The 14,384-nt window shown below is 43.2% G+C and overlaps 1 protein-coding gene, 1 long non-coding RNA gene and 1 other non-coding gene across 3 annotated transcripts; 2 read left to right on the top strand and 1 right to left on the bottom strand.

Moving 5' to 3' along the window:
- Positions 1-1,456: 1,456 nt before the first annotated feature.
- LOC100278320 (uncharacterized) lies at positions 1,457-2,955 on the bottom strand. The gene is made up of 3 exons (NM_001279427.1): positions 2,627-2,955; positions 2,347-2,524; positions 1,457-2,228 (listed from the first exon to the last, which is right to left on the bottom strand). The coding sequence occupies exons 1-3, from the start codon at positions 2,876-2,878 to the stop codon at positions 1,594-1,596; spliced, it is 1,065 nt and encodes a 354-aa protein (NP_001266356.1). The 5' UTR covers positions 2,879-2,955; the 3' UTR covers positions 1,457-1,593.
- A 9,739-nt stretch (positions 2,956-12,694) lies between these two features.
- On the top strand, positions 12,695-13,068 carry LOC103647979 (uncharacterized). Its single transcript, XR_002267739.1, has 3 exons — positions 12,695-12,778; positions 12,873-12,905; positions 12,983-13,068. It is a non-coding gene; the product is annotated as an uncharacterized protein (transcript).
- A 379-nt stretch (positions 13,069-13,447) lies between these two features.
- Positions 13,448-14,340, top strand: LOC109944618 (uncharacterized). The gene is made up of 3 exons (XR_002267738.1): positions 13,448-13,493; positions 13,570-13,644; positions 14,320-14,340. It is a non-coding gene; the product is annotated as an uncharacterized lncRNA (long non-coding RNA).
- Positions 14,341-14,384: the final 44 nt, after the last annotated feature.

Raw genomic sequence — 14,384 nt, 5'->3', positions numbered from 1 at the left:
AACATTAGGGCGAAATATTACAGACTCAACTAGATGATGAGAGGAGGCAATGTGAGGAGCTAGAGAAGAGGATGGCGGAGATGTTCGCGTACATGCAGAGCCTTGGCGCCGCACAGGGTCATGCTCCACCACCTCCGTTGTTCCCTGCAGCTGACCCTACAGAGTTCACTACTCCTGTGAGTATCAAAATTTTAGTACTGCATGATATATATTCATATGTTCTCACACATACAATCTCTTCTCTGTGCAGGGTCAATCGGCGGCGTCGAACAACCCTCATGCTTCGTCCAGCCCTTCGCCGAACCAGTCCAGATGCCCACCTCGTTGATGATTTGTTTTGTGATGATCCAGACTTACCTTTATGAGTGTTGGTGATGTTAGTTACACTTTATCTTGTGAGATACTTGGTGATGTTAGTGATGATGCAGACTTGTATCTGTTTTGTGATGATCCTGACTTTAGTGAGACTTGTGATCTGTTTTGTGAGACTTTGTGATATATATGGTGTTGATGATAAATGTGTTCATTCTGTGATGTGCTTGATATATAATGTGATGTGAATGATATATATCTTTTGTTTGTTTGGATGGAACAACAAAAGCAAATAAAAAAGGGACATCCTGGTCACTTTGCCGAGTGTAACACTCGGCAAAGGGTTGCTTTGCCGAGTGCTATGACCATGGCACTCGGCAAAGAAGGAAACCTGGGAACCGGTAAAGACATCTTTGCCGAGTGCTGACAGTGGCACTCGGCAAAGAAGGAAACCTGGGAACCGGCAAAGACATCTTTGCCGAGTGCTTTTGCCAAGGCACTCGGCAAAGATACTGGCAAAGGGGCCCACTGGAGGGTTCTTTGCCGAGTGCCAGGCCACCAGACACTCGGCAAAGAAACCTCCTTTGCCGAGTGCCTACTAGGGCTCTCGGCACAGGGACTGGCTGTGGGGTCCACTGGACCAGTCTTTGCCGAGTGTCGCCGTAGGCACTCGGCAAAGGATCCGTCACCGTCACTTGGCGCCGTGACGGTGACTTTTCTTTGCCGAGTGCCAAATGGCACTCGGCAAAGTCTTTGCCGAGTGCCCGACAAAAAGTACTCGGCAAAGAAGCTGTTGCCGATGTACAGTTCGCCGAGCGTTCTTTGCCGAGTGTTACACTCGGCAAAGCCTTTGCTGAGTGTAAAATAGCCTTTGCCGTGTGTTTAGAACACACGACAAAGGAGCTGATTCCGGTAGTGCATGTACTTATATAATTGGCTTCTATATATAGAGACAAATATGTATTTGTCTACTGTTAATATATCAATAGCAGATGGTAAAAAGATGCTTATTTGCCTTACAACAACCATTCTCCATGTTGCTGCAGAAACTCCTTTTATTGACACGTGTGTATCAAAAAAAATGTGTACCAACATAGTTCGTTTAAGTCTGATTCCATTCAAAGCACATACGTGACACATAGCAAGTGTTATACGTATTCATGTAAACTTTATTTGAAATAAAACATGCTCGTAAAAAAATGGTCTAACACGCGCGCAATGCACTAGTCTGTTACTATTAGTGCTGCTATTTCGCTTTGCATTGATAGTTCCTGCTTCACCTCATGCCCTCGCAATGGCAACCAGCTGCTTGCCTACATTTTTCCCCGAGAACAACCCGATTAGAGCCGCCGGCGCGCTCTCGATCCCCTCAGCCACATCCTCCACGACCACCACCTTCCCCTCCTTGATGTACCTGGCCATCTCCTCCTCAAACCTTGCGTACAGGTGGAACCAGTCAAGGGCGGTGAACCCCTCCACCCTGATGGCGTTTGAGATGATGTAGAACAGATTGCGTAGGCCATGGCCGTCCCGTTCCTCCAGGTTATACTGGGAGATCATCCCGCAGGCGGCGACCCTGCCGCCATGGCGCATGTGCAGTAGCGCGGCGTCGAGCGTCGCGCCACCCACGTTGTCGAAGTAGATATCGATTCCATCGGGGAGGCAGCGCTTCAGCGCGGCGCCGAGGTCGCTCTCCGACTTGTAGTTGAAGGCATCGTCGAAGCCGAACTTGGTCTTGAGGAGGCTGACCTTCTCGTCGGAGCCGGCGCTGCCGACCACGTAGCAACCGGCGATCTTTGCTAGCTGCCCGACGATCTGGCCGACGGCGCCCGACGCCGCCGAGACGTACACGAAGTCGCCTTTCTTGGGCCTGGCGACATGGGTGAACCCACCGTACGCAGTGAGCCCTGGCATGCCTGCAACGTAGTGGTAGGAATAGTTCCAGAATTTCATCGCCAGTCAGTTACCAGCAGTATTTGTCGAACAAGAGAAACCGCATGAGTCATGAGTATTCAGGAGGACGCATGCACTGACCAAGAACTCCCGTGTAGTAGGAGAGCGGCAGCTCGGTGTGTTTGATCTTGTGCAGCGATTCCGGCTGGGTGACGAGGGTGTACTCCTCCCACCCACTCAGCCCCCAGACAAGATCACCGGCGGTGAACTCAGGGTGCGTCGAGCCGACCACCTTGCCCACACCGAAATTCACCATGGCCTGATCGGTGAATCACACACAGATTTGTTCGCCTTCTAAATCTCCAATGAATAACAAGAGACTAATTAATTGGCGGTGGATCGAGTTCGATCGGATGCGTACCTCTCCGATGACAAAGTCCGAGGCTGGCACGGTGGCGCCGTCTTCATGCTTGCTCATGCGACCGCGCATCCAGGGGTCGCAGGACAGGTAGAGGTTCTTGATCAGCACGGCCGTCAGCCCCGCTGGCACACCCAGCTCGATAGTGTCCACCGTGATCTCCATGTCTTCTTCCGTGGGGAACCCGGTGACGTGCCTCCTTAGCACCACCTTCTTGTTCTTCTCCACCACCATCGCCGCCTTACGTCCGGCCATTTCCTCAACCAATGAACAGAGATGGCTGGCTTCTGTACTGGAACTACGCTTAGCTTGCAGATCGTCTGGTATGCTACTGCATGCCGATGCAGCATGCGCTCCTCCTCGTACAGTTTTATAGACGACGCACACCAGCATGCAGGTGACAATGGCCGTGTTTGGTTCAGTTTTTTTTTCTGACTAGCTTTTCTGAAAATCTGGCTGTAGGGGGAGAATCTGACTGTGGGGAGAATCTGAGTATAATTACGATTACGTGTGGAGGAAGATAAAGTTGTTCATATGGCTCAGGATCTAGAAAGTAACGGATTCCTACTATTACAATGACTCAACCGATTATGTGTTTATGTTGATTTTGGATAGTTTTTGTCCTAACAAATTTTATAAAAGCTGGCTGAAAAGCTGAGCATTTGGCAGTCCGCAGCAACTTTTGGTGGCCAGAAACTGTCAGAAGCCGAAACAAACAGGGCCAATGTCATTTCTCATGTGAGCAGGTCATCCCTGACGACGGTTTCCTGAGGGCACGTAATCCATGACGCCTGCAAGGTCCTGTTTGTCCACCCTTTTGGTCTTCTTTTTGCTTGTGCGGGAGAGGACTGTGCAAATTCAGTGTACAACTGGACCCTTTTAACTCTAGATTTGAATTTAACCGATTTTTTTTACCAGTACAACATTATTATTGGCCTCACCGAAATTGGTGATTTCCGGTACAAATGGGTAGTAATAGTAATATGTGTACATTAAAATAAATAGTATCAGTAATAATCTATACAAATATACAAGAAAGTACTATAAAGTCTACTAAACACTACATGTTTATTTATTTCTGTATTCTCAACATTCGTCATCTTGGTCTTCTGATGGGACACGAAGGGCGTGTTTGCCGCCATGGCCCAGCAGCCTGGCTGCGCTCCCGTGCTGCAGCTCTTGTGTTTGCGTCGCCTGGCTGGCTCGAGAGCCAGGCTGTGCGCGTGCAAATTGAGTCTCTCAGCCTGGCTCCACAGAAACGAGCTCAGGGTCCGTTTCCTGGGAGCCTGGCTGCTCGTGGCGCAAGGATTCCGCGTTTAGGTAATTTTGGTCTTCTAGCCTGGCTGCATATTGGGTGACAAACACCAGCTCGTCTGAACCAGGCTCATATGGTACAAGTGCGCAAACAAAGTGAGTTGCAGTAGCCGGGACAGGCTAGCCTCAGCCTGGTCCAATTGAACGAGCCGAGCTGGCCAGGGACAGGGTCACAAACACGCCCGAAGAGTTCTTCGTTAAAAATAGAGCTCTTCGTTTTTTAATACGATCTCGTTATATATGAATTCTATTGTTCTTGAATTACTTCGATCTTTTCCAAAGAGAATAGTTCTTCTTTCGTCTCCATCAACTGTGTGATTTGCAAAAGCATTAATAAAAACTATTATGATATTAAATTCAACAGTAAGATAGTTAGTTATCATGAAATCAAAATTATTACTATAGACATTATTGACGTACCACGATGTCTTTTGCCACTAACATGTTACCTATGAAGGTGTTAATAAATTCACAAAAAAAACATTATCCACAAATATTGTTCCCTGTTTTCCAGTGTAAAACACTAAAACTGGAAAAAGTGATAGATTATACTAGTAAATAACTTGCGAGATATGCAATCTTCATACATACAGGAAACTTTGGCCTAAACTTATGAACTTCTATTAGGCTTGTGTAGCTATGTCCAAGTACTGTATAACAAAAATAATCGATCCTTGGTACATGATCGAATCGTTTAGAGGTTTAGAGAGTTAAGTTTGAAGAATAAGAATTACAAATTAAGAAGGTCCATGACTTCTTGTAACTCTATATGGTTGACTTCCTCTTGGAGTCAAAGATGTGTACCATTGAAACGGTCGCCGGAAGTATTCAGTATAAGTTGTAGAAATGTTATAAGTAGGAAGAGGAAGTTAGACTACATATTCGGTTATAAAAAGATATGAGGTAGTGGATGGTAACATAAAATTCTAATGTAGAAATATGTATAGCATATAGTGCTGCTTGCACAGAAACTTGAGCAATCTTTTCAGAATGTCAGCACAAAAATCCATAATAGTTTTTTTGATAACAACCACAAGAGCGATGAAACCCACGTTGTCGGGTTCCATTGATAACTAATGTTGTGAATTTTATAAACAAGTTAAACTTGGTTTATTGTTAATCGGGAACTGATGTCTATGTTGCTCTTAACATTTTTAGTATTGGATGAGCTAGTTTAGTTTCAAGTAATATATGTTCTATCCTCTCTCCTATAACTCTAGGCTATATATTCATACACTTGTCAAAATATTTAGTTTTCCAAGTAAAATTATTATTTAGAATCATGCATGTGTTGGGCTAAGCTAAAAAAATACTATTTCAAAAACTAATTCATTTAATGATGACCTACCATGAATTCACCTATATAAGTTGAAGTTAGCATTGCAAAAATATTTCTAAGGAATATGAACGATATAGGGGCTACTAAGGGCACTAAAGTATTCAATTATTATATATGAAGAAGATTTTCTTTGTGTCCAAACAAGAGGAGAGTTGTCGCAAAAGGAAGCAGAAGACGAGAGCTGTCAAATAGCTCTTAGGAATTTTTGGTCAGAAGTCATTACACTAAGGAACGAAGCTCTCGAGAAAGATAAGATATTGTTTTCCTTAGTGGAGAGACTGAAAACTAGCGAAGCCAAACTTAGTGCACAAGCCGAAGCTCACAAGGCCGAAGTTGAAGATTTAAAGAAGAAACTTGCAGAAACGAGCGAGAAATTTGAAGTTGCAAAGGCGAAGCACGAGATAAGCGAAATTGAAAGATTAAGGGTACAAAAAATGTCGAAGAGCTCCACGACTCCAAAGAGAGATGCTACGAAATATCCTTAGAATGCACCAAAACTCTAAAGGATAGTTTTGCAAAGGTGGGAGCATATGCTTCCGAGCAGAAATTCATCCATGGTGACCCCGATGGTGTCGTCCAGTGGATCAGCGGAGAAGTCGAAGCCTTTGACGAAATCTTGAGTGATCGAGGAGACTTCTGCGCATTCGCTGGCGCACGAGGGGTCGCGACGACCTTAGAGAAAGCCGGTTGTGAACATGTTAAGGCTGCAGCTCAGCCGAGATTTGTTTTCTCGGCGGATGACACCAAAAACCCTTCGGCTGAAGCTTCTACGTTGGGCGGGAGATTTTACTCCGATGTGTGGATGAAGGGCGTTCGTGAGATAGTTGATGAAGCGATTAGAAAAAATGAGAAAGAATCTCACGACGCTCAAGAAGAAGCTAAGCGAGCTGAAGAGGCTGCTGAGCGCACAAGGCTTATAGGTACTTTTACTGGGGTTTAGCTTCAGAGTTCATTCTCAGCTTCAGAATTAACCAACATTTTTTTATTGTAGCTGAACTTTCACCTCCACCGGAGCCATATAACCCTGAAGCTGACACGGCCATGAAGGAAGCATTAAACATAATAAGAATCGCTAATGAAGCTGTTGACGAAGCTGTCGACAACTGGTAAATGAAGCTGCTGAATAAGTGTTGAAGGAAGACTAAAATTTTGTATTCTTGAAAGTGTAATGCTTGTGTATAACCTTCGTCTTTTGTAAGAAACAAACATTAAGTTTTTGTATGTATATTAATGTAATATATTTCTTTGTGATGCATGAAAGCTTCGTACGTACCGTTTTTGAGCTGTTGGCGAAAAAAACACATTCCCTTCTTTTCATGCTTCGCGAAGAAAAAGATTCTCCTTATGTCACCGCTGACAAAGATTAACTTCGTATAGAAAGATATATCTGCCGAAAGCATGTCTTGTGCTATAGTATTCCCTTTTTTAATCCGATCAACTTTTCTGAAAGGGCAACTTCCCTTTGTTTCTCCACATCCTTTTGGTGATGCAAGATGATGTCTGATGCGATGCTATGCAATATGATATGACGCGGAATGACATTTGTGCCAAAAATAAGAAACCACACGGATACACACCCAGACTCTGCATCCCCTTGGGAACAACTTTGGAGTCTCTTCACCTTTTTACTTAGGTGGTATTTCAACTCTGCATCCCCTTAGGAACGACTTTGGAGCTTCTTCACCTTTGATTTAGGTGGTATTTAAGCTCTACATCCACTTAGGAACGACTTTGAAGCTTCTTCACCTTTTATTTAGGTGGTATTTTAGCTCTGCATTCTCTTAGGAATGACTTTTGAGCTTTGGAACTTACTCTGCGCTCCCTTGGGAACGGCTTTTGAGCTCCGGAACTTACTCTGCGCTCCCTAGGAATGACTTTTGAGCTTTGGAACTTACTCTGCGCTCCCTTAGGAACGACTTTTGAGCTTCGGATGGTCATATTGGATGGTGTAACAACATGTTTATTACATCAAGCTGAAGGTTAAACCTTTCTATATTGTCTTTTTAGAAAGAAATATAAAAAACAAAAAGAGTAAAAATATAACAAATTAGAGCTCTATCTTGGCCAAAACATTGTGCCATCTTCAGTAGATATGCCTTGACTCAGGCACAGTACTGTAAACTATGCGAGCTTCGGACTGCTCCCGAAGGTCATGTTGTTGCTGAGGCCGAAGATGCCCTTCTGGTTGCTGATCATGACTTGGGGGAGGCGCTAGTGGTGGGGGTGGTGGTAACTGAGCCCAGGAAGCTTGAGAGTGACTTGTTGAAGCAGCAGAAGCCATAGGCTGTTGATTGCCTACGTATTTCGGGATATATGGAGAGTAGCACGAAGCAGTATGCAGGACCTGCTTTGGCTCATTCTGTCGTGCCTCGGCTTCAGCAATTTCCTTTTGCTTTTGGATCGTGACTTGGCACATCCTTGTTGTATGTCCCTTCTCCTCGCCACAGAAAAGGTAGAACAATTTTCTGGGCTAATTATCGTACCTTCCTCCACCAAAGCTTCTCCCCCTCTGCCTCTTGGGGCTGGTGGTCTGTAAGAAGTTTGTTGCATGCCCGAAGACTGTGAGTTGTGCTGACTGCTCTGAGCATTATTGGCCCTATCGTCGCTGGCGTTGGGATTGTGGATTGTCCTGACATGCCTGGGATGGAGTCTTCCTCCAAAGCCCCTAGTCATCTCAGAATATCTATTATATGTTTCTTCCCTTTTTTGACGGAAATCATTATCAGCCCGGATGTACTCATCCATCTTCTGAAGAAGTTTCTCCAAGGCGTACGGTGGTTTCCTTGCAAAATATTGAGCTATGGGTCCTGGTCGAAGCCCCTTGATCATGGCCTCAATGACAATTTCATTAGGCGCTGTAGGCGCTTGAGCTCTCAAACGCAAGAACCTTCAGACGTATGCCTGCAGGTACTCCTCATGGTCTTGCGTGCATTGGAACAGGGCCTGAGTAGTGACTGGCTTCGTTTGAAAGCCCTGGAAGCTGGTGACTAGCATGTCCTTCAGCTTCTGCCACGACGTAATTGTCCCTGGCCGGAGATAGGAATACCATGTCTGAGCCACACTTCTGACTGCAATGACGAAGGACTTCGCCATGATGGCAGTGTTGCCCCCATACGAGGATATTGTTGCCTCGTAGCTCATCAGGAATTGTTTTGGATCCGAGTGCCCATCATACATGGGTAACTGAGGTGGCTTGTACGATGGTGGCCACGGGGTAGCCTGCAATTCTGCAGCCAGAGGAGAAGCATCATCGAAAGCGAAGTTACCATGATGAAAATCGTCGTACCATTCATCTTCGTTGATTGGGCTTTCTTGTCGAAGCTCCCTGTGTTGAGGCCTTCAGTCTTGGTCATCTTGAGTAAGATGACACATCTCCTCAGCTGCTTCGTCAATCTTCTTCTGAAGGTCCACCAGCCGAAGCATTTTTTTCCTTTTTCCTTTGTACTTGCTGGTGAATTGCTTCTAAGTCCCTGATCTCCTGGTCAAGCTCCTCCTCATGAAGTGTCGGGCTAGTAGCCTTTCTCTTTTGGTTCCTAGCTTCTCTCAAGGAAAGTGTGTCCTGATTTGTGTCCAGTGGTTGCAAAGCAGCCGCTGGCACTGTTGTCTTCTTCGGCAGCATGACGAAGGTGGATGCTTGCCGAAGGTGGTCGTACAGGTTCACCGGAGGTGGGCACCAATGTTTGTCACTCGTTCTCAAATGCTATGAATCAAGACCAAGGCAACACGATCATTAAAGATTAAAGATCTTCGTCTTTCGAAGCATTATCTCCACATGGAGATAATACTCCTCAGACGAAGATCAAAAAAGACAAACATTCATTATTTAATATATAAATGGGAATGCAAAAAGATGAAGATCAATACTGGATCTTCATTAATTCATTTATATTCATGTTCCATAAAACATAAATGAATATCCGATAGTATTGATATTACATTGATACCTTCGGCTTGCTTGAAGGCGAAAATGCGAGAGAGTGATTACAATCCAGCGTGAACAGTACGATGTTACTGTTCATCTATTTATAGGCACGGGACATAGCTAGAGCAAAAGTACATTTATGTCCTCAACATTTACACATGATCGTAATACAAATTATTAAGGATTAAGTAGTCTTTTCCCCTTTCGGTCATCATCATTATTCATCATCTTCATTGCGAGCCGAAGCTGTTCATCTGGTGGTAACTTCGGTGTTTACTCTTATCCTTTTTAGATCCGTCTTCATCTTGTGTGCCTTCGTCATAAGGGAGAAGCTTGTACTTCGGAAGATGAAGTTTCCTGTAATATCTTGTGCTGAAAATAAATGGTTAATTATGTTTTTAAGGACCTTTGGGAGGAGAAGGCCCCCAACAGGCCCCTTCTTTGTCCTGTTGATGATGATGATTGTTGGATATGTAGTATTTTCCCCTTCTTTCTGTCCTCCTGTTTTCATTCCTCGAAGATTTATCAAAGACATGTATTTAGCTTCGTAGCTAAGCTTTATTTGCAGATGAAGGAGCAATTTCTCTTCTTTTCTCTATGGTTAATGCAGAATGATATGATGCATAATGATGTGATGACAGAAAAAAATATTATAATAAGACTATGCATCCCCTTAGAAATGACTTTGGAGTCTCTTCACCTTTGCTAGGTGGTATTTTAGCTCCGCATCCCCTTAGGAATGACTTTGGAGCTTCTTCACCTTTACTAGGTGGTATTTTGAGCTCAGCATCCCCGTAGGAACGACTTTGGAGCTTCTTCACCTTTATTAGGTGGTATTTTGAGCTCTGCATCCCCATAGGAACGACTTTGGAGCTTCTTCAGCACTTTTCGTTACACTCGATGGTGTAACCTCAGATTTATTACAAAGCATCGAAGGATATACCTTCTTAAAGTATTTTTGGGGCAAATGTAAAGCAAAAGAAACAAAAAATATAATAGGTTCTTTGAAGATAGCTTCAGAATTCTTGATCAAGCCCCTCTGGTGCTTTAGTAGATATGTTTAGATTCTGGAATAGTGTTGTTGACTGTTCGAGCTTCAGACTCTTCTCTCGCATCACACTATTGCTGATCTTGATATTGCCCTTGAGGTTGCTGATTATAAGACGAAGATGGAACTAATGTGGATGGTTGAGGTAAGGCCCACCTAGCCGGAGAGTGGCTTGCTGATGCAACTAAATTTGTAGGTTGTTGAAGTGGATGTTGGTTGCGTACATACTCTGGGATGTATGGAGAGTAGTACGAAGCAGTATGAAGAACTTGCTTCGGCTGATTCTGCCTTGCTTCGGCTTCAGCTATTTTCTTCTGCTTTGTGACATGACAAGTCCTTGTTGTGTGTCCCTTATCCTCTTCACAGAATAGACAGAATAGTCTTCCTGACTGAGGGTTGTATCTTCCTCCGAAGCTTCGTCCTCCTCTGCCTCTTGGGGCTTGTGGTCTGAAGGAATTCTGATGTGTCCCTGTTGATTGGGAGTGGCTCTACTGCCCTTGATTATGATTGTTCTTGTCTTCACTTTGACCTGGGTTGTGGATTGTTCTAACATGTCTTGGATGAAATCTTCCCCCAAAGCCCCTTGTCATCTCAGAGTATCTGTAAGCTTCCTCTCTTCTTTGCCGAAAATCATTATCGACCCTAATATACTCGTCCATTTTTTTGGAGAAGCTTCTCTAGAGTCCGAGGAGGCTTCCTAGAAAAATACTGCACTGTTGGACCTGGCCGAAGCCCCTTGATCATTGCTTCAATGTCAATTTCATTTGGCACCGTTGGTGCTTTGGCTCTGAGACACAAAAACCTTCGGACGTAAGCCTATAAATACTCCTCATGGTCTTGTGTGCATTGGAACAAAGCTTGAGCAATTACCAGCTTCATCTGAAACCTCTGGAAACTTGTGATCAACATGTCCTTCAACTTCTGCCAAGATACAATTGTGCCTGGCCTGAGAGAAGAGTACCAGGTCTGAGAAACACTCCTGACTGCCATGACGAAGGACTTGGCCATGACAACTGTATTGCCACCATAGGATGGTATGGTTGCTTCGTAGCTCATGAGAAATTGCTTCGGATCGAGTGGCCATCGTACATGGGTAATTGGGGTGGCTTGTACGAAGGTGGCCATGGTGCTGCCTGCATCTCTATAGCTAGAGGAGAAGCATCATCAAAAACAACATTGTCATGGTTAAAATCTTCATACCGCATATCTTTGTGGCTAGGGCCTTCTTATCGAAGGTCTCCTTGATGTGGTCAATACCCCTAGTGTTCAGTATCTTGTGCGATGTGTCGCATTTCCTCAGCTGCTTTGTCGATCTTCTTTTGTAGCTTAGAGAACATAAGCATTTTTTCCCTTCTCTTCTCCACTTGTTTTGTGTGGCTTCAAGGTTGTTGATCTCTTGATCCAGCTCCTCATCTTGTGGAGTTGGGCTAGCAACCTTCCTTTTCTGGCTTCGGGCTTCTCTTAGGAGGATTCCATCTTGATTGGTATCTAGAGGAGCAAGAACAACCCCTGACCCCATTGTCTTCGGAGGCATGATGAAGGTGGTTGTGGTCGAAAGTTAGTTCACCGGAGGTGGGCGCCAATGTTGGTCACTTGTTCTCAATTGCTATACATAGTCGAAAACAAGGCAACACAATATTAAATAGATGATCAACCTTCGTCCTTAAGTAGTTATCCCTTCATAATAACCCCTTCGAAGACGAAGGTTAGGACTCAATCAAGTAAATTATGACTTAATTGTGTAAGTAAATATGTCAAAGAATGTGAAGAAGATAAACATGATAACCCATCTCAGATATTTTAATATCACGTTTCTCTTCTTTCATGTAACAAATTTACAATAGTACCTTCGACTTTATAGAGTAAGTTAGAACGAAGGTGTTCAAGGGGAAAGATTACACACAGCAATTCTACAGTCCACCAAAAGGTACTTTATGCAGAGCACTGTTCATCTATTTACTAGGTGGGTGCCCGTGCGTTGCGACGGAACCATATAATAACTTATGTACATATAGGTGAGTGCTCATGTGTTGCAACGGGGACATATAATATCACGGTAACTTATGTATTATATGTCTCCGTTGCAACGCACGGGCACTCACCTAGTATCTAGATATGAATTATACCGCATTGCCTTTTAACGTAGGGTGTTAGTCCTGTGCATTGTATATAATCAGCCCATGGGGCTCAATGCAATACAATATAATTCTATGACAATACCTCCTCTAACAGTTCTGGTTCTTATTGTCACATCTGGTAATCTGTTTATGTGAAATATTTTCATATCAGGTTGCAAAGAAACATCTTGCTGGAAGGATTGATCGTGTAGATTGTAGTTTAGATGAATGCCAAGTAATTACAGAAGCCACAAGGGAAGAGGTTTGAAGCTTACCCATATGCTTTGCTTTTATCAAGATCTGGTGTAATTTAGTGGAGACTGAAAAAGCTATTTCATAGGTTACAATCATCCATGGAGATCTAAGTGCCTTCCAGAAGGAAATGGAAACAGTTCATCTCGTAGTTCGTAGTCTGGTAGGTACATTATACCATGCTTCTTGTTTTCTGTTCAATACGAACTGATTCACTTGTAGTGCTAACTACAAACGGATTTCCTGTTGTGTTGCAGGAGACAAAGCTTGGACGCCTAGCTTATACTCAAGTAGACATTTACATCACTGACTCATTCTTCTCCCAGCGACTCAATTATATTTCTAATCTCATACTGAAATGTCTTAGGATCGGACAACACGAGGAATATATGATTTGTGTGAATTCACTAAAAGATTGGATCAGAGCCCGAAAGCTGATACTCGTCAGGCAAGTTAACACATATACCTGATTCACTCTTATGAATTTATTGTGAACACATCATGTTAAGCCTATGACCTGTGAGAAATTTGAACCTCGGTCCTCCTGTAATTTCCTAAGGCACAACTTCGTTTATTGTAAAAAAATGTAGGTGCCCATTGTTGCACAAATTTCCGAGTGACACCTACTTTGATGCGTTTTATGGAATCTAACAACTATCTTGTTTCATCCTTGCTGATTGTTACTCATACGATTTTCAGGTTACATCATCAACTTCTCGTCCTGCTATTGAATCCTCAGAGAGAATTATTAGGGTAAAATTATTGAGATACCTTACATTTTTAAAATTTGAATCTTCACTAATTGATCCCCACATACACATGTTGCTTCTTTACCCCCGACTTTGGAACCAGAGTCTCCTAGAATTGAGGCACCTAAGGTCAGGTTTGATTTCTTGTTTGAGAGAATAAAATTGACCTGTAATGTCCCATCTGATATATAATTTGCTTTTGTAGGTTGTGCGCTCATCTACAGTCATGTCAGCATCAGGTCTTAGTTTGCTAGCTGGAACTACAATACCACCTAAAAGAGTAAGTAAGACACATATCAACTAAGGTCCTTTGTGATTTAACATTAGTTTTGTTCATGGTTTGTTCTGTCTAATGATCACTGTGCAGTGTGCACATTGATAAGACAATTAGTATACTTGCTGTTGCTGTCTATGAAAATGCTGCTTACAGAAGGTAAATAATTTTGTTGCATATACTCGATAGATGGAACATATTAAAGACAATTGTGTGCCGCGTGTCATATATTGTGATAGTATGTTTTGTTTCTTATTTCTTACTTCTGAAATAAGTGTATACATTTGTTGTCACCTACATACCTCTCTGTAGCATATCAACTTTGAGCCTACTTTGTTTCTTGCTGTGTTGCCACATACATTGGTTGGTGTAGTTTTATTTTCACTTTACACTTTACATTTCAATAACAAAAATGGAAAAATCTAGTAATATATAACATTCTGAAACCAGTATAGGTTTAGGTATTCATATAGAAGCATAGTAATAGCTTTAAGAAAAATGCAATGTTTGATTTGTCTGTTGTTGAATTAAGAGGGGATCTATAGAATAGTAAGGAGATTTCTTCCTCATACCTCTCCAATTCTCTATTTATCAAATCAGCCCTCACCAAAAAAGTATACCTGGGCAACATTTTAATAAGCGACTTTACAACACTATTTACAGAGCAGGAATGTTTTGCAGAGTGAGGTCAATACAGACATACATTGGCCTTGGCTAAACCAATTCTGCTGTGTGCTGATCATACC

Source organism: Zea mays, chromosome 2 (assembly GCF_902167145.1).
Source record: "Zea mays cultivar B73 chromosome 2, Zm-B73-REFERENCE-NAM-5.0, whole genome shotgun sequence".
Classification (NCBI taxonomy): Eukaryota; Viridiplantae; Streptophyta; class Magnoliopsida; order Poales; family Poaceae; genus Zea; species Zea mays.
The sequence above is the reverse complement of the archived record's forward strand: the minus strand, read 5'-3'. Positions and strand labels throughout refer to the sequence as shown.